The sequence below is a fragment of the Papaver somniferum genome, unplaced genomic scaffold (assembly GCF_003573695.1).
Source record: "Papaver somniferum cultivar HN1 unplaced genomic scaffold, ASM357369v1 unplaced-scaffold_131, whole genome shotgun sequence".
Classification (NCBI taxonomy): domain Eukaryota; kingdom Viridiplantae; phylum Streptophyta; class Magnoliopsida; order Ranunculales; family Papaveraceae; genus Papaver; species Papaver somniferum.
The window spans coordinates 3,056,760-3,076,313 of record NW_020622270.1 but is presented as its reverse complement, the minus strand read 5'-3'; the positions used below and the strand labels follow the sequence as shown (position 1 = coordinate 3,076,313).

At 34.6% G+C, this 19,554-nt stretch overlaps 1 protein-coding gene and 1 pseudogene across 1 annotated transcript; one reads left to right on the top strand and one right to left on the bottom strand.

Moving 5' to 3' along the window:
• The first annotated feature begins 2,257 nt into the window (after nucleotides 1–2,257).
• On the top strand, nucleotides 2,258–4,836 carry LOC113332483 (probable xyloglucan endotransglucosylase/hydrolase protein 30). The gene is made up of 4 exons (XM_026579019.1): nucleotides 2,258–2,595; nucleotides 2,688–2,788; nucleotides 3,709–3,917; nucleotides 4,111–4,836. Exons 1-4 carry the CDS (start codon nucleotides 2,328–2,330, stop codon nucleotides 4,622–4,624), a joined length of 1,092 nt encoding a protein of 363 aa, XP_026434804.1. The 5' UTR covers nucleotides 2,258–2,327; the 3' UTR covers nucleotides 4,625–4,836.
• Nucleotides 4,837–6,256: 1,420 nt separating this feature from the next.
• Nucleotides 6,257–12,299, bottom strand: LOC113332484 (annotated as a pseudogene).
• Between the last annotated feature and the right edge of the window lie 7,255 nt (nucleotides 12,300–19,554).

Here is a 19,554-nt window from a genome sequence, read left to right as displayed (position 1 = left end):
AGAAAGATAGAATACCGGAATCTGAATTTGAGAAACTGCTTACAATTTTCATTCCCATTAGAAAGATAAATATCATAATCTGAATCAAGAAAGGTTGTACTGGAATCGTACTGGAATAGCACTAATCGGGAAGAGGGCTGAATTTACAATAGCTAATACTACTACTGCAGAAACAAATTTAGTTGCAAGAAATTTTGTACTTTGTATCCTTTCTTATTTTACTCAACCTTGGTGTTTAGAACTTGTAATTTTGTCTTGTATATTGTACCATTGCTCACAAGTTTTATGGTTATAAATGATTATCTTGTCGTTTTATATACATGTCGCAAATGATTCTCTTAATCTTGACGCATTCAGAGAATCCGAGTTCACAAATGAATTATCTTATCATTCTATATACAGGTCAAATTGGTTTTGTCAGTGAATTATTCTGGTTAGGTTTAAAATTAGCTTGAAAAATAGTTATGATTTGATTATCTTGGATAACTTAGTTTAAGATTTTATCTTCAAAAACAGTTTAATTTGTGTGTAGAATAATTGAAGAATGCATTATTTGGTTAGTTTTGGATTAGGTTGACGAATAGTAAATCGATCAAGCTATGATGTTTATCAAGAATTATATTTTTTTTCTAGAATAAAACTGTTTCAAGTTAATTTATTTTTTTTGAAAGGGATTAACTATTTTTTACTGCGTTTTTTATGCTTTATTTTTTTTTTTTCATTTTGGAACGACTACCTACTTAGCTAGTACTAGACTACTAGTCCGTTATCCAAGTATGGTCAAAATAACAAAAAAAGGGATTAAAAAAAATGGAAATGAAAAATAAATGTATTTTTTTAGACGTTAAATTCTCAAAAAATAAATAAATCTGGAAATGAATAATATATATTATTTTTTTACAGTAAGATATTAATAAAAGAATTGTAATTCATGATATTGGCTAGTGAAAAAAAAAAGTGGCTCTTGTAGTTGTTGCTGCATATGAGTGGACTGGACATATATTGTAGGCATCAAATCGTGGTTGTTTTTTTGCCAAAGAGTCTGCCTGTGTGTTTGTATTTTAGGTTACGTCAAATCAATTGATCATCACTCTAATTATACAGCTAATAGTTTTCATATCAATGAAAACAAAACACCCACAACCACTTACATCATCAAAAAACAAATTCGTCAAAGTGAAATCATTATACAAAGTATTGGGTTAGTAGGTTTGTATCACTATCGTAATCTTTTAAATCATCACTGTGTTTTTCAAAACACTCAACTGCTTCCCTATTGAAAAATAAAAACAATTAAATAATAGATCTAGCTTCGTTGAGTTCATCTACTCCCACAAAATATAACACGGGTATGTACCCAATAAGAAACTCTTTGTTGGGTGTTTGAGTACCAAAAGAAGAAGTGATCCTCTCAAAAAGTAAAATGATTTTGCTTCATGAAAGTTAGTTTCTTGCCTCTTGAAGTCATTTTCAATGTGCACATCCAGAATCCAAATGCAATTTTTCTGACCTCCATAAGTCAAAAACCAAGAAGTTATTTGGGAACCAAAAAAATCAGAGTGATCCTTTTTTTTTTTTTTTTGAAAATAAGACTTTGATTACTGGCTTCCGTTAATCTGCGGATTCAGTCTCTTTAGAGACCAAATCAGAGTGATCCTTAGAAGCGGAAATCTCAACTTTTTGTAAAGCAAAATATTTTTGCTTCTGAATTCTACTTCCGATATCCAAACGCGGTAATAAGGGTTTTCAGCTTCGAAAAGTAACTCCTAAACAGAAAATATCCGAACACCCTCTCATTGTTCATGACAAGTGTTTTCATTTACGGAAAATGGGTCATTTGTCCAAATATTTTTAAATCACGGTTCAAACGGACGAGTAAAAAATAGTTTGGGTGAAATGGCCAAAAAAAAAATAATAAGGATAAAACTGGTTTCATCTTGTGTAAATTTAAAAAATAGCAAAGATGAAACTGGATACATCCTGTTTAAATTAAAAATAAGAAAAATATTTGAAAATGGACACGATGAAACTGGTTACATCCTGCCTATTTTTACATTTTTGTCCATTTAAACAATATCAAAATCTAACTGTCCATTTCACCCAGGAATTGTTGATTTTGGTAATTTTAACCAATTTTGTGTTTCATTTTCATATTCAGCATCTTTTACTATTCCAACGAAGGGTATTATTGGCCAAATGAAAAATATGAAACTTTCATAGTCGTATATAAAGTTTTCCGTTGAGGAAAAAGAAAGAAAGAAGGGGAAAACTTTTCTCCATTATTTTTTTATGTTATTTCTAGAGAGAGACAGAGAAACAAGAAATATATGAAGAAAAATCCCTGTTGCTGCAACACACAACAGAAGAATAATTGTTCTTCTCTCTCTATAACTCTAATGGAGAAAAAGATGATGATGGTTCTCCTCCTCCCTTTCTTACTTCTTTCTGTATTAGTATGTTCAACAGATGCATCAGCGTTTAGTAACGTTTCGACCATTTCATTTGACGAAGGATATGTTCCTCTTTTTGGTGATTTCAATCTCCTTCGTGCACCTGATGGAAATTCTGTTCGTCTTGTTTTAGACCGTTACACTGGTAAGAATAAGAGTATTTGTTTTTCATTCCCTTAGGGTTTTGATTCATTGTTTTTGTTTTGATTAATGGTTTTTTGTTGTTGTGTTTTGTAGGTTCTGGTTTTATCTCATCAAGTTTATATAACCATGGATTATTCAGCGCCAAAATCAAATTGCCTTCTGATTATACTGCAGGAGTTGTCGTCGCTTTCTACGTAAGTTTTCCTTGCTTATCATTTTCATGATTAAATCCATCATCGGTAAAGCTTATCAGATTTTGTTCTTCATTTGATCAAAAAAATTGATCAAATTCATCAAGTTTCAACAGTTTTATCAAATTAAAGTCCCAGTAGCCATCAATTTGATCAAAAATGATCCATTAGGAAAACATATATCATTGAAATAAAAAAAAAAAAAAAACAGAGAAGGGCTTCAGGATTTCGGATCAGTTTCGGTTAGAGAACTACTACTAGGTTGAGGTTGTAGTGGAAGAGACAATCACGAAATCTTGCCCTTATGTTTCTGAAACGATTTTGACACTTGGTGGATAAGCATGCGTTCCAGAATGTTGAACGTGGGACGAGGGAAGCATTAAATTTTTAGCGTGTCAAGAATTTTCGCATGTAAAATGGCATTCAATGCGAATTTTTTCCCACCGTGAAAACGGTCATCCAGTTCAGTTAATTTTGTTAGTTTTTTTCTTTTTTTACTATTTTTAACAAAATTTCGATTGAATTTTGGAGGAAAAAAAGGTTAAAATATTTCTGTTTTGAGTTTGAGCTAATTCAAAGGTAATAGTATCTCATTTGAATTATTCTTGCAAAAAAAAAAATAACAATCAATTAACTAAAATTTAGGCTTAGTAAAAGCTAATTAACGGAATAAAATAAAAATGATTTCCGGTTCCATGTGTTATGGCCAAAAATTAGCTGGTTTGAAAAATGAAAACTGAAATAAATTTTTTGAGGTGTACATCGATTTGAATTGTTAAATGACAAAAAATAATTTATGTATGAAAGTTACAGGAATTAATATCAAGTTCACCTTAAGATTTTGTTTTGTGAATTAAATTTTGTGTCAACATTTGGATTTTGTATCGGTTATTAATGGCTAATACCGTGTATATTTATGACAGACATCGAATGGAGACGTTTTTGAGAAGAACCACGACGAATTAGATTTCGAGTTCTTGGGAAACATTGATGGAAAACCATGGAGATTTCAGACTAACGTTTACGGTAACGGTAGCACAAACCGTGGTAGAGAAGAGAGATACAACTTGTGGTTTGATCCAACCCGTGAGTTTCACCGATACAGCATTCTATGGACTGCCAAGCACATTATGTAAGTATCCCATTTTCTTGGAATTAATAACATTGTTGGATACATTCAACGTTAGTCATGCGTACATGTCCATAATTTAAAACTCTCTGAATTAATTTGTTGAGATTCTGTAAGATCGTTTGTATTTATTTACGTTGTATAGTGTTTTTAAGGTTGTTAGATGCACCGAATTGATGTCGTTACGGTTTTGCAGCTTTTATGTCGATGATGTTCCAATTCGTGAAGTAGTACGTAATGAAGAAATGGGTGGAGACTACCCAGCGAAACCCATGGCACTATATGCAACAATATGGGACGCATCAACTTGGGCTACACAGGGTGGAAAATACAAAGTTGATTATAAGTACGCTCCTTTCGTATCCGAATTCAAAGACTTAGTTCTTCATGGTTGTGCAGTTGATCCTATCCAGCAAGTATCTTCACAAGGTTGTTCTGAAACAAAAGCCGATTTAGAGAGTGCGGACTATGCAGTTATAACTCCTGACCGCCGCACGGCCATGAGTAATTTCAGACAGAGATATATGTACTACTCATACTGCTACGATACATTGAGATACTCCACCCCTCCACCTGAATGTGTGATAGTACCCGAAGAGAAGATCAGGTTTAAGGACACAGGGAGGTTGAAGTTCAGTAGTGGACATGGTACTCACCACCGAAGATCAAAGCGACGGTCCAGGGTTTCGAAAATAGCAAAAGAAATATGATTTTATTAATTTTTTTGAAATACAGAAGAAAATATGAACGGATGCATGATGAGTGCTCATACTTGTAGTAAAAAGCTTTGTATATGAAGATGTTACCGGGTGAGGGTTATCATGGTTTTACTTTTTTTTCTTCATATTTTTTCATTTTTATTTAAATTTATAAATCATAAAATGAAATATATAAATGAATAATTATATTGAAATCTTGGATATCTTGCAAGAATCTTGAGCTTGCCACCCTGTGGATGTGGATGCATGGATTAGAAATTAGATATACTTGGATGCACATTTTGTGGCTATTAGGTGGACATATATCCAATACCAAGTTGAAGGTACAGGACAAGCATCAGACAACCAAGATTTGTATACATATTAGTTGTAACTTAGATTTATTCATTTTTCAAGAAATAATTTGTTTCTAGTTATATCAATGTCACTATAATACAACCATAAAACTATTTAATGATGATATTAACGACCTGAGTTTGAAACTCATCAGCACACCATCAAACTCTTTATTGTCAACGAATAACACAGTAAATAATTGTTCTTTTTTTATTGGTAAATTATTTGATTTTTTCTATTTCCCATCCCCATTTCTCCTATTTCCTATCCCTCTTAAGTCCCATCCCCAATTATCCTAAGTACAATCCATATAAATTTTCATATATCCTAAATACTATCTTATTTTTTATTTACACCCAACAAAATATCATCTTATAACTAAACATAAAAACCCTAGATAACAGCAAATCACATTTCCATCGCCTCCATTTCCACCATTGACCATTATCTCTTCTACTCCTTCTCCATACATCATCACCAGTTCTTTTATAAGTCAATAATAAATAAATAATCAAAGTTACTGAAATATGCATCACCGTGGAGATATTACGGCGAATACAATTTTTGTGGATTTTAAGACAGCAAACTATGAGTGCCTCATCTCTCCACAAGACTCCTCCGATACCTGCACATTTGTGTTCGTTGGCCGCACCATCAGTAATGATTGTAACATGTTGGCTTTAAGTTAGTAAGCTATGCTTTTTACTAAGAGGATTAACACAATAGAACATATATAGGTTAGAGAGTCATGTTGGGATCCAAATTAGTTTTTCACGATCGAAAAATGCATAATAATTTGGTTGATCATTCATTTATAACAGGAGGGTGGTGGGATAGTTTGGAAATCAATGATTAATTAAATTGATTAATAACCATTGAACCTTGTTCAATAGATGAATATAATTAACGTAATCTTCATAGATATTCGATTCATCTAGGGTTGAGATATTTTATCCTAAATTTTCAATAACAGAGTCTTCCGGGATATATATCTCGGTAGTTTTCGTTGTCTTTTTTTAGTAACAAAGAGAGATTAATGAAGAAGAAGACAAATATAATAGTCATAATCAATTTGACTTTTATAGATAGTACATAGGAAAAACCAGGATTGAAAAATAAATTGACTTTCAAAATTGTGAAAGGGATGGGAAATAGGAAAAGTGGGGATAGGAAATAGGGAAAACCAAATATTTGGTGTTGACGAATTTCGAACTCAGGTTACTGAACTAAATAATTACAGCCAACTAAACGTTTTAAAACAAGCAACTAAACATTTTAAAACGCGTCTTAACTAAAAAATAAAAAAGAACGAGAGTTGGATAGATAGCTATGTATGTGTCATCGTATGGATAGGTAGGAATATGTCACATTCCTCTAAACCAAAAAAGAAATACTACTACAACTTTAACATTCACAAAGCTCATCAAGATTCCAAAGATCGTTTTCTGCAAGAAACTCGATACATTTCCCACAATGACAGGATCTACTAGTAAGTTCCATTCTTCTTTTCTGGCAAAAGTTTGATTGAAGTGAGGACCAATGATATTCCTTTCATGGTGTATAACCCAAAAACCATCTTATTCCTAAATTTAGAGGAAAAAAAGATCAGCTTCTGAGGGGACCTTGTTTATTGGTTGGAAGTGAGCTGTTCACAACTGTAACCTTTTGGTTTAGGCTTTGGGAAAGTTTTGTCTTCTGGTCAAACAAAGCAAGATCATGGCTCAGAGGTTATCTGAATGTGTCATTTAATTAGTATGACAAAAAGAATGTGTCTGTCACGTATCCTACCAATTTGGACGGTCAATGTCGCCTTTTTTTAGTTTAGCCGACCCTCTTTGTTTTCTGGTCCCGACTCCTGAGAATGAAGAAAAGAATTTCAACATTTCCTGCCGCTCTACAAAGGAGGCAAGAATTTATGGTCGACATCATAATCACTATTTTTCACAGATTCCACCATAATCACTGATGAGGCTTGAAACGGGCTTTTACACTTACATTACAGGGCCTGTGGCAATTGATGGTGATGCCAATTGAACTTCTACCCCGAAGACCATCCCAGATGGCGGCATTTGTTGAGCAGTTGTTACTGTAAACCAATACCTATAGAACTCCGACTTTGATGCTACTATTATGCAAACGCCTACTTAATCCTCAGTACCCGTGGTTGCAGTAGAGCAGATTTCTGTCCACAGTTTCAATCCTCGGTACCCATGGCGCAGTTTCATAGCACTCGATCCACAACCTGCACATGAAGATAGTAGTCGTAGTTTAAAAATTCTGCTGATTGTTTAAAACACCTTTATAGCTTACCAGCTAAATATGACGAGAGACTATAAGGTACAAACCAATTGAAAAGCAAAGGAAAACTAATTTAAGAGAGAACAAAGGCCATTGTACGGCCTATGGAAGAAGTCATTGTATTAGATGGATTTCAGAGACAACAAATTTCAGCGACAAAAGGCTCGTCTTTATAACAATCATAAACCTCAAGGAAAAAGAAACACGCGATGATTAAGTTACAGCCCAATCGTAATATGGGTTGCTGGTTATCTTTTCTATCATAATAGAGATGATGTGTGTGATACGTAGTACGTTCCCAAATCCCACAGTTGTCGTGAACCAGATTGGATATGATAAGCTTAGTCAAATAAAAAACGTTAAAGCAAATAACAAAGATTCGGCACTTCGTCAATCTAAGTAAACGATCGACATTCATGCATATGTGATTAAGACTGATTTCATTTCTCCAAGTAGTCATATTTCCAATTAGTAATGATTTTTTCTCATTCAAGTAAAAAGGACACTTCTATTTAAAATTGATGTTAGACGGGTAATAATTCTGAGACCAAATAATTTGAGAATCTAAAGTAGATAGTCATTTACAGTCGATTTTATAGATTCATAATAGCGGAAAGCAGATTTCGACGCAGTAATGTGCAGCTTAATGGACAGTGGACTAACTCAAAACAAAGTCAGAAGCTGAGCTATGTGATCCTATTATACTGGTCTAGAGCCACTGAACATATTTGGGGCAAAAAGACTACCAAGTAAATGTAGATGATAACTTGAATCATAAAGTTAGGGAGCTAACTCAAACAGAGCCAAAAGAGTAGTTGCAAACCTTGGAGGCTTGACACAGCCTCAAGACATAAAGCTCACATCTCCAGCTCACAAACTTTTGTATTCGGAGTTGAAGCCATTCAGACTTTTATTGTCATCTGATACCTACATGACAGGTCTCTAATGTTCTAATTTCTAGGCAACAGCATTTGGAAAGTACAACAACCCTATCTTATGTTATTAGAGATCATCTTCAAAATCAATTAACATTGCTCTAAATTCTTATGTACTACAATGGGGTTCTTGTATTGCAATAAAACCAAAACACTCTTGTTGCCACCGCCGACAAAGTTTATATATTTATTAATTTGGTTCAATACCTTACACGAAACTGGTCATATCACTTATCGCTTCAAAAGAAGAACGTAAGCAACCCAAGTAGATCCAACCATCTGCATTGCCATCGAACCCTGGAAAGATAAGTTTAGAGAATAGTCATTCAGGTATTCCACCACTTCAATTTCATTCAGGCGTTGCTTTCGATCCCTGGGTACATCTACAGATACAGCATAATTAACCACAAAAAACTATGTTGTACAATACCATGCTTATAGATACCTAAAGTTTGCATTTTCTTAAAGCAAGAAGAACACATGGGTAGGCGAGTAATCCAACCCTTGCTCAAAGTGAGAGAGTGTACAAATGCCAAGCTATATATGTCACATGTTGGTATGTACAACAGTTCTTATGACAGTTTCAATATGTGCCACTAACCTTATTGATTAAAATCACATAGTCTTTGAGTATAGGATGGCTGTGTTGTCGAAGAGCTCCTCCTTACATTTTGGATATGAGATGGCTGTTTTGCCGAACAGCTGCACCTTACAATTGCTTTCAACAGTTTGTCCCTTAATCTGGAGAGACAATAAAATGGTATGTATTATATAACTGACACCTCTTATATGTTCATATTTTTTCACTCCAATTCGAAACTAGAAAAAGGTAAGCTAAATACAAGCATTACACGAACCAAGGATATAGGTACAAATAGGCCATACTTTCATTCAACTACATGTATAACAAATTAAGATTACCAAACAGCTTAACCTTCCAAAGTAACCCATTTTTGGTTTCTGTTGGATGCAAAGCTTCGGTTTCATCACAAAGTATTATGGGGAAAAGGACATCGCACAAAACTCTAATTAAAAATGTGCACAAAACTCTACTTAAAAAGAAATCGAAGGTACACTCTAGCTTAGGAAGTAATCACAACATTTGAAGACAAAGAATTGAAATCCTTCTATCCACCTGCATATCAAGGTGATTACAACCTTGATTATAATTTCCACAACAGATTATTAGGACAATTAACCTAGCCTAAAAGTTTCAGAAATTATATGCTGTATATCATACCCAGAAATCTAAGGAATCTCTAGATGATATTGTTATTTAATAACTGCAGCGAAGATGCTAAAGTCGTAAAGAACGCTACACGAAGAACTAACATAGATTTTGGCTGCAGATAACAAAATCTACAAACAGCATTCATGTCAGAAAATGAAATTTGTAAATGGCACTAAACACGGTGTGGTTGTTGTTTAACGTGATTTCATCCAAAAGGAAGGTAATAAGTAATAACGAAATGTTATGCAAATAAAGCTAAAATAAGAAAGTCAGCTTACACAAATCAAGGGTATTGAGAATCCCAAACAATGACAAAACAACTTAACCAAAATAACCCCCTTTTGGTTTCTACAGGATAAAAAGCTCTGGGTTCATCACAAATTATAACCAGCAAAACCACGTCATACAAAACAATAACTAAGAAGAAATCAAAGTTAAAATACAACCTAGGTTAGAAGAGAACATAGAGTAGGTAGTAATCCCAACAATCTAGAAATAAGGAAGTTTTAACGAAGTCCTTCATCCTACCCGCATCTCAAGCTGATTGCAGACGTAATGGGTAGATTTTATTATTGCAAGATCAAGTTCCTTGGCTGCTATGATTCCTGCACAGATGATTGGAACAACTAACCAAGGGGTCATACCCCATAAGTCAAGGATCTAGAGGCTGCAGTGTAAATGTTATAGTAGTATAGAATACTTAACTGACATAAGTTGTTTACAGATATCAGAATCTATACACAGTATTCAGATTAGAGAATGAAACTTGTATATGGCAGGACACATAGTGTAACGTGGTAGTTTAACATGATTTCATCCGATGAGGGTAAAAACAAAAGGCTGACAGAATTAAGATAAAGTCTGTTTACAAATCATAGTAATAACATTCATTGCACGGGAAAGAAAAAGGTGGCAAATCAGTTTTAAAAATGGTATATCAAGGAAGTTTTGAAGGAATTAAACTCACCTGCATCATTAAAGACTCATTGTGTAATCTAGCAGATGTCTTCATAATCAATTGCCTGAAGTATTCTTCAATCATATGTGCCCTTTTCTATCAGTACCTTGGCACTAAACTTATCTGTGTCCACTTTCACCAACCTAGCACTTGATCCTATTCCTCGGTAAGCCCCATTTACTATCTTCACAAGACCGCCAATCTGTGGAATCACTGTTTTGAGCTCCTCTTGATCAACACTAAGTATGTGGTTGGTGTCAAGCATTTCCAATTCTCCAACATATTTTTCAATTACCTTAACAACGCTAAGGAAATAAGTAATCTTTGCTCATAGCCTTGACAATCCTTCACATAACCAGTAATGAGTAATCCTTCCTGTTATTCCACTCTCTTCCCTTCTCTAGCTCTTTCATCAACCATCTAAAGCTGAGTACCGCCACCACCTTTACTTAAAGCACCACTATCTTTGCCCTTCTTCTCAAACTTTCAACCTCAATTTCATCAAAAACAACTCTGGAGGTAGAGATCTCACCATTTTCTTTAGTCGCAGGTTCATAAGACCAACCTAAAGCAAATGCATTCTTTCCCCTCTCCGGTTCAGGTAGCAACAGTTTCTCCGCTTCATCACCTTCCTCAATTGTCGATAATGACATCAATTGCTCTGCATGTTCAACCTCTCCTTGAAAAGGGTCTCTGAATCACTACTCAATATAAGTCATAAACCATTCTTTTTAGCGTCTCTTTGACCTTACATTTCCCAATCCTACCTAAATGCTTAACAAAATCCAGTTAAAAAGTAGCCCATCCCCCATTTCTGTTGAATTCACTCATTGTAAACTACAGTTGCAGCAGCAATTAGACTAAATCGATGACTTCCTTTTAAATGACCGAGAAAATTTGTTCGAATTTTTCAGTGTATCCATGAATCTTAAATCCATTCTCATCTCTACATTGTTTTTTTACACATCTAACAGTACCATCTTAGCTTCTATAGACCCTTTCTACTTTATTCTATTTTCCCATTGTTTGAATGCAAAATGAAAAGAGATTTTTCTTGATTTAGGGTTAAAAAAAATGAAATTTTGTGGGAAATAAACCTATATCAATCAAAAAATTAGTGAAATCACTTACCCGAAACTATAATCAGATATGTTCCGGAGAGGATAAACTCGCTTTACATACAAAAGTACATTAAGAAGATATACATTTTCAAGGGTTATATCAGTTTATAAGAAACCCCTTCAATGGAGGAGATAATTATGAAGACAGAGAATGAAGAAATTGCAGTTGTTGATGATGATTAAGAAGAAGGCCCAACATTCGATGTTCTTGAAGAAAGACGATCAAGCTTATCCAGACTTTCATTGAAGAAAACTAAATCACGGTTCGTATATTAATCTTATCCATAGATTGATTATCTATTTCATGTCCACAGATGGGAGCTAACTTTTTTTTTTTTAATTTTTTTGCAGGATTTTGAAGGTTATTGGATCTGGAAATGGTGAAGAAGGACCGGATTATGTAGAGGTGAAGGTTCCTACACTCAATGCCAAAAATGCTAAAAATTTCCAAAGAAGCTTATTGCTTGTAAGGTGTTTGGTATAATGCTTCACTGAGGATGTATGGTCAGGATTTTAATGTGGTTTGTGTTTTGTTTTTGATGGAAATTATGGTCAGGTGTTTGCTGCATAATTTTTACTCTTACAGTAAGTAATCTCCCCGAGAAGGTGGTTTGTGGTTTGTGTTTTGTCAGATGTATGGTCAGGTGGTCAGGTGGTCAAATTGCAAGTGGAGCGATGTAAAGTTTATTTGAGGAAGAATGGGTTGCGATTAACTAACGGGGAAGAATAGGTAATGAATTGCATTGTATTGTATCTGATTTTGCTTTTCTCGATGTTGTTTTGATCTAATTTGGTAATTAACTGTGTGTAAGTGCAGGACCGTAAATGGTGGTGGAGAACTCAAGTATCCTGTATCTAGCTTTGTGTGTACTTGCAAAGGTTGGTTGCCATGATTGATAATTTGCGCGTCGTTGAATTACTAGAGCAGGCTCTATGTGGGTATTATTCTTGGCTATGTCTTTGCAATATTAGTTGAGAGCAACCACTATGAGAGCCAAATTACATCAATTAATAACAAGATAAGATAAGATAAGGTGATCTCGAGCGCACCATGAATTAAGTCAATCATGAGCAACGCTGAGATATGATTACTAAGTTAAAGAATTGAAGATTGGACGGAGTTTGCGCGCTTTAATATACCGCGTGCAATGACGAAGTCGCTTTCTCTGCGTTCCATCCGGACACGAGCATTAATAAATGTTTCAGAAGCTTCATCCGAAGCCATAACGTTTTCTATTGAAGGGTTGATCCGACTAACACATAGTCGGTCCACGTACAAATCCATTGCATGAAGGTATTGCATTTGGATAACCTCAAATAATTCTTCACGTTCACGAGCGAGTCGGGTATGTATAGCAACAGTAGCATGTAACAATTCAATCTTTGATTCTTAAGGGACAAACAGAAAGCCTGACTGATTCTTCCATTATTACTAGTTCTTTTCGTTAACTATGTGATAAACGTAAACCTCGAAAGAATAATTGCATAGGCTCCCACAATAATTGAAAATCATAGTGGCGCTGACCGAAAGAAACTAAAATAGGGCACGTCATACTCGATTCCAAAGATGCAAGCGCTAATTCATGTTCATAGTTAGCTACCATGTTTCGAGCGCATTTGAAGAGAAAAATAATATGAAAGAAAGAAAGAAATAAAAGGTTTGTGGGGACTTACCTCCAAAAATCTATCATCACTCCTTGAATCTTTGCACGGGAGGCGAGCAAGTCAAATACCATACATTCGTCCGCCAACTTCACCTATTTAGGCGTGTAATAATTCTGCATACTATCTAACTAAGTGATTACACAGACTCGTGCACATAAGTATAGCACCAAGCACTCGTCTGCCTCAAAAAAGAGGGGGGGGGGGGGGGGGGGGGGGGGGGGAACACCGAAGGAATAACTACAAGCCAATATTTGAATGCCAATAACAAAAGCTTGAACAAGAAATAAATCATTCCATTTAAACACAACTCGGATATATTAAATGCAGAGATGATTAAGGAGGGAGGATCATGTAATGCCAATTTCCATTTAACACATTTCAAAGTACATTGAGCGCAAGGCCCTCAATGCGCCTTTGACAACTTCAAAATACATCATATGTGTTCAGATAAGGCCACAATGGCCGCCAACAGAAACTAAGGCGGAACTTAAATGTACATACACATATACTAGTTCATGCTTATAATAGTCTATCTCATCTAGATCGTTGATAAATGATTTCAATATCTGCGCGCAAATGTCATTTCTCTCACCTAATAAGGGAGCATGTTAAGCGCCTAAAACATCCACACACAGATTCATACCCCGCAAATAAAACACTTGGCATGTTTAGAAGTAATCCTCAAATTCCTACGAAGCGGATACATCTGGACATAATTGCTTCAAGAAGCACTTCACTTGCACACTTATTCTAGGAGGCACACAGGCTGCACTCATCCGCCCTTCACTTGAATACTTAAATAAAATTTTAGAATCATATGCTTCAGAGGCGCTCAGGTTGCACTCATCCGCCCTTCACTTGAATACTTAAATAAAATTTCAGAATCATATGCTTAGGAGGCTAGCATGTTGCATTCATCATCCCTTTACTTGAACACGTATTATAGGAGGCTCGCAGGCTACACTCATCCGCCATTCCACTTGAACACTTAAATAAAAATCTCATATTGAACATTCATCCACCCTACAACTTTCAAAAGAGAGAAAGCGCGTGAAAGCGACAAATTAATGAAACTTCAACACTTACCCAAAGAGAGGATTCATTCGCCTTAGCATATCCTAAAGAGTAGGAGTCGATATCTACACTGATCTACAAGTCTATTGGTCATGTGAGTGATAAATAATCACAAACATGCCTACTAAACGAACAACTTACCATTTTCATGAGACAATGAAGTACTTATATTTGACCGCACCTATTCTCTGTAAGAATATATGCCCGCTTAAGCTAGCCGATCGATATGTAACCACTCAGATGTTGTAACTAAAACCACTCTCTGTAAGCCGTCTTTTTATACATCGTGACTCTCCTATACTTGCGCCTCATTTGGAATAGCTACATATGCAAGTATGTAAAGAATAATTTACCCGCCATATATAATTCAGAATCTGTTTGTTGTGGCACTCGGGGACTGCATTATAAAATGTCAATACCCTCTCTATCGCCCGCACCTTTATCACATATTATGCTAATAATACCTTGCGCCTACTAGGATGCGAATGAGAACTCCATTACTAACATACAATAATATTATTGGATTATTATTAGAACACAACAAACATTGATTTGAATGATAGTCCTGGGGGCTTGGAATCGTGGATATAAACTATTCATCATATTTTACCAACTTGCATAGAGGATGCCAACTGTTTCAGCGCGGAAGGACGCCTAATCTTATTTGATCCGGAAAAAGGAGCCAAAGTATAATAACCTTCTGATGAGGTTCGTCATCAAGAAGAAGCTCCCAGCTCCTCTTTATCCTCTCTTTTCTCCGGAGCCTCGACTTTAACTTCGTCTAAAAGTTGGAAGTTTATCGACTTTTCCTTGGATAAAACCAAATGATCTCGAAGATCCTTATCACACTTATTCATAGCTTTGAATATACAAGACTCGTAATAGCATGTGTTTCCATGAAAGGGAAAACCATTAAGCGCGACCATGTCTTCCAGCACTGAAGTCTCCTTCCCCAAAGAAAATAAAACATGTAAGGATAAATCATCCAAACGAGCAAATAAACGCACCAAACTGTCATGATCTTAGCGGACATTTCGATACCGAGAGATGTTATGGCGTCATGTATACCCCAATATTTGATCGTTTCCCCTATGATCGGGGTTGGAGTATATGTAGTCCACTCAAGATTCCCAAGCGGGTGGAGATTCAGCGGACGAGCAAAGTGCGATTGTCAGAATAAAATAGTTTCCCTGTGAGCTTCTAGGCGAGGTACCTCCTCTAAGGCGTTTATCAAGGACCATCCTCCCGAGGACAGATAAACCAACCATCATATGAGGATGGAGGAAACACGTGAGGGTTCAACATGCGCGGATGTGTTCGTCTGAAAATTCCATTAGTTGCATCCGCTAATCGATGAATCAACATGTGACTGTTGACCTGGCCTACGACCAGTCAACTGTCAGGGGACTAATGTTGATACATGAAAATAATTATCCTTAGAAAAGCAGTCCCCTTAACCTATTAGAGATTCCTTTTAGTATAGAGAGACTTGGGGACTAGACCTAACCCACAAGGTTGGGATAGCTCTAGCCCATAAAAGAGCATGTTAGTTTAGTTGGGCCTTAGTCCAAGGAAGAAAGAAAACCTCTTAGGGTTTACTAATAACTTAATGGAGAGGAAATGGTAGTTTTATAATATATTGATCTTATGAGTGCTTCTTCATAAGAAGATGAGGAGATTATTATAAAAGTAAATAAAGGATATTTAGAAGGGTATTCTTGGTTGATCTATTCTCTTTCTTCACCTCTAAGGGGATGGGCTTGTTGTGGCTTGGACTTGCTTCTCCTTCCCACTTTTCACCCATCAACACTTCTCCATTCAACTCTATCTTTCACTTTCTCTTTCTCATCTTAGAGAAAAACTCTCTGCAAAAAAACCCTAAAATCAGTTTTTATAATTTTTGATCTCAGAAAATCAAACTAGGACTAGAGAAACTCTCATCTCAGAAGAATTCATATCCTCAAATCCAACTAACCAGAGAAAACCTCTCCAAACCTCAGATCTATCTGCAACCCTCGTCAGAAAATCCCTCTATAGTGGTAAAAATTAATCTCTCAAACCCTTTGTTCTCTGATTTATTTGGCATGAGCAGAGGTTTTTGTTCTAGGGTTTGGTTGTTTACCAAGCAATTTAACTGATGTTTGTTTTAGGGTTTGGTATATTAGTTTTATTTTTTTTAATAACATGCAATTGTGTTTTAATGTTTATGCTAGCTAGGAATTTTGATTTTGATATCATGACAGAAATACTTGATTTTAGGGTTCTTTTTAATTTGACTAATTTTTTTTTTATTTTTTTTTTTAATTACATGCAATTATGTTTTGATGTTTATTCTAGCTAGTATTTTTGATTTTGATATCATGACAGAAATACTTGATTTTAGGGTTCTTTTTAATTTGAATGATTTTTGATTTTAGTTTTTTTTTCTTTTTTTTTTTTTAATAACATGCAATTATGTTTTGATGTTTATTCTAGCTAGGATATTTGATTTTTTTTTAGGGTTCTTTTTAATTTGACTGATTTTTGATTTTAGTTTTTTTTTTAAAAATTTTAAGAGCATGCAATTTTGTTTTGATTTTAGTTCTTTTTGCTTATTTTTACATGCTAGTAACCTTTGTGGTTATGCATCCTTTGTGGTTGTTTGCATAATGGCTATGTATTCAATTTTCGAGAATTGTGGCTAAACTGAAAATATTATTTATTTTTTTACACGGAGGGGGTACATAGTTATATTAGTTGCAACGGATTGTATTAATTGCAACGGAAAATTATTTGATGCATAAACCAAAATATTGCTACATAATCATTTGTGTTGGTTTGCGTAATGGATATGCATTTAATTGCGCCCAAAATGATAAATACCTTCGAATTTTTCGTAAAAACTCTAAATTTGATATTGTTGTTTGTACTCATTGCGTAGAGTTTTTTTATAACCTTTCAACCGAGATAAAATTTGTAAAATTCTAAGGCGCGGATTTTTAGATATGTTATATTAAACTTTTTTTTTTCCAATTATACCCCTGAAAAGATATGATACATAAGAAGTTATAGTAAAAGGGAGGGACATTTTTGGTTTTTCGGACCTAACCATTTCCAATCTTTTTGTGTCAATTGATCACTTAGATTTTACAAAAAAGTGGCCATATAAAGGTCCTCCCTCGCCTCGCTCGTTCGTCCCAATTAATCTTAACCATTGATCGTGTAATTTGGGCCATATATATATATATACCATCTTAATAATGGATTTTTGGAAGAGAGAGGAACCCACTTTGGGTTCCTCAGAAAATTCCACATTCTAGATAAAACAGGGAGAAAAGTTGGATCTCGCCCAACACAAAAACTGCCTCTTGCTATATTGGAGCCTAAGCTTTTTTTTCTTCTACCGGGACAAATCACGGGATTAACTTTCCGGTATGCGTAGAATTATTTAATGTATGCTCTCCGAGATCATCCTTATTTGAACTGATATGTTGGGATCTATATCATTTTTCACAGTGACAGTCTTTCTGTTCCAAAAAACATCAAAACCATCAACTGATTGTGCGCAGAATATTGATAAAATGAGAAGAGTAAAGAAGATAGCAGAAGCAGATCCTAAAACTAAAAATGATGATTTTGACATTATTATTGAAATTGGAAGCAACCTTGAAATTGAAAACTAAGTATGATGCTAATCGTGACTGCTTAGTGTTTTATAGCCATAGTGATTAGGGATATGATGCATGTAGTATGTCAACATAATCGTTGACAACTTGTACCAAATTTCTTATCTTGTTGGGTTTTATTATGATAAAGCTACGTAAAGAAATAAAATATTTGCTAAGATAATTATTTTCCTTTTACAACAACTTGCAATATATTTGGAATGCATATTGATATTTTTTTTTATGAGGTTGAGAACATTCTTTCCAAATAAAAGTCCACCATTTTAGAATGTTCATGAACTTTATCAGTTGAGGGTTGCACTTTACTATTCATTAATTCCACTAAAATTGGCGTCCTATATTGCCAAAATTGTACATAGCAATCCTTAATTTTCGAAACAATTTCCAAAGAATTCAGTAAGGATTTGGATAATCTTACATAACAAAAAAATTACTCTTACATGCGTCCATCATATTGTTTCATCTGCATTTTTCCTTTTTACATAACAAAAGAATTACTATTATATTCATGGTCAGATTATACCAGTAGATCATCATTTTAGAGAAAAATATTTGAAAGTAAAGGACATATTTGCAAGAAATAGTAAATGGGACTAGTTGGCACCTATGGGAAGACAATTGCAGTGTAACCAAATTATGCATGTGTTTCAAAATTTACGACCATTTCCAAAAGTGTTGCCACATTAAGGCTAGGTGCAACAAACATGGATACTAGCAGCCTCAAATTTTTTTCCAGATTCAAGACATTTGCTAGGAGGAACAATTTCTTTTGGAAAATACTCCCTTATGTGTTTATCTGGATTTTATGGAAAGAGAGAAATACTAGGGTATTTAATGAAAAGGTTAAGACTGGTCCTGACATAATATTAAGGTACGTATCTTGGTAATTTTGTGGTTGTCTAATAATAAAAACACTTTTAACTTGATTCATATATTCCTATATCTATTATTCTATTCCTGTTGGAAATTGGTCTAATGTTTATTCTGTGGATAATTTTAAATGGTAGGGAATTAGCTAGATCAACATCACTTTGATTAGTTTAGTTAGTTATTCTTTGGAGCTTCTACTCGTAATTATTGATCTTGATTAATCCTCAGTGTTCTACGCTTACAGGATAACACCGATCCAAAGAGAAGGGCAAAGGCGTATGACTACATATCTTTTTTCTTATTGATCAGATGGGAAAGAACATGTCGATAGGATGAATGTACACTGAGAACACATAGAGTGTATATATATATACCGTGATATCATAAATTTTTATTCAAGAATAACTACTGAGTTCAATTAATATGAAGGCCAATTGTTGATTTTATCAATATTCAAAATGAACATAGTTTATTTTAACTTACCCTTTTGCTCACAACATGAAGGTGTTAGTATTTTAAAAAAAAAATTCTTGACTAATCGTCTCCTCAAGCTATGCAACGGGATCCTTAAATGTTGATATAACTCTTTGTTTTATGCTTAGGGCAGTGCGCCTGCGTTTTGTCTTAGTTGATTGACATTTGATTTGGAGGACTAAATACAAAATAAATATAGAATTTACGATTGCTTAAAGAATAAAACATAGATAAAATAATAAATTATCATTAAATTCTGGATATCCAGCTCTCATTTAAATCCAACGGCCAGTA

Coding starts and splice junctions, on each gene's coding strand:
- LOC113332483 (XM_026579019.1), top strand. CDS start 2,328: ATGAAGAAAAATCCCTGTTGCTGCAACACACAACAGAAGAATAATTGT. Junction 2,596..2,687: donor TGTTTTAGACCGTTACACTG/GTAAGAATAAGA, acceptor TGTGTTTTGTAG/GTTCTGGTTTTATCTCATCA. Junction 3,918..4,110: donor TGGACTGCCAAGCACATTAT/GTAAGTATCCCA, acceptor ACGGTTTTGCAG/CTTTTATGTCGATGATGTTC.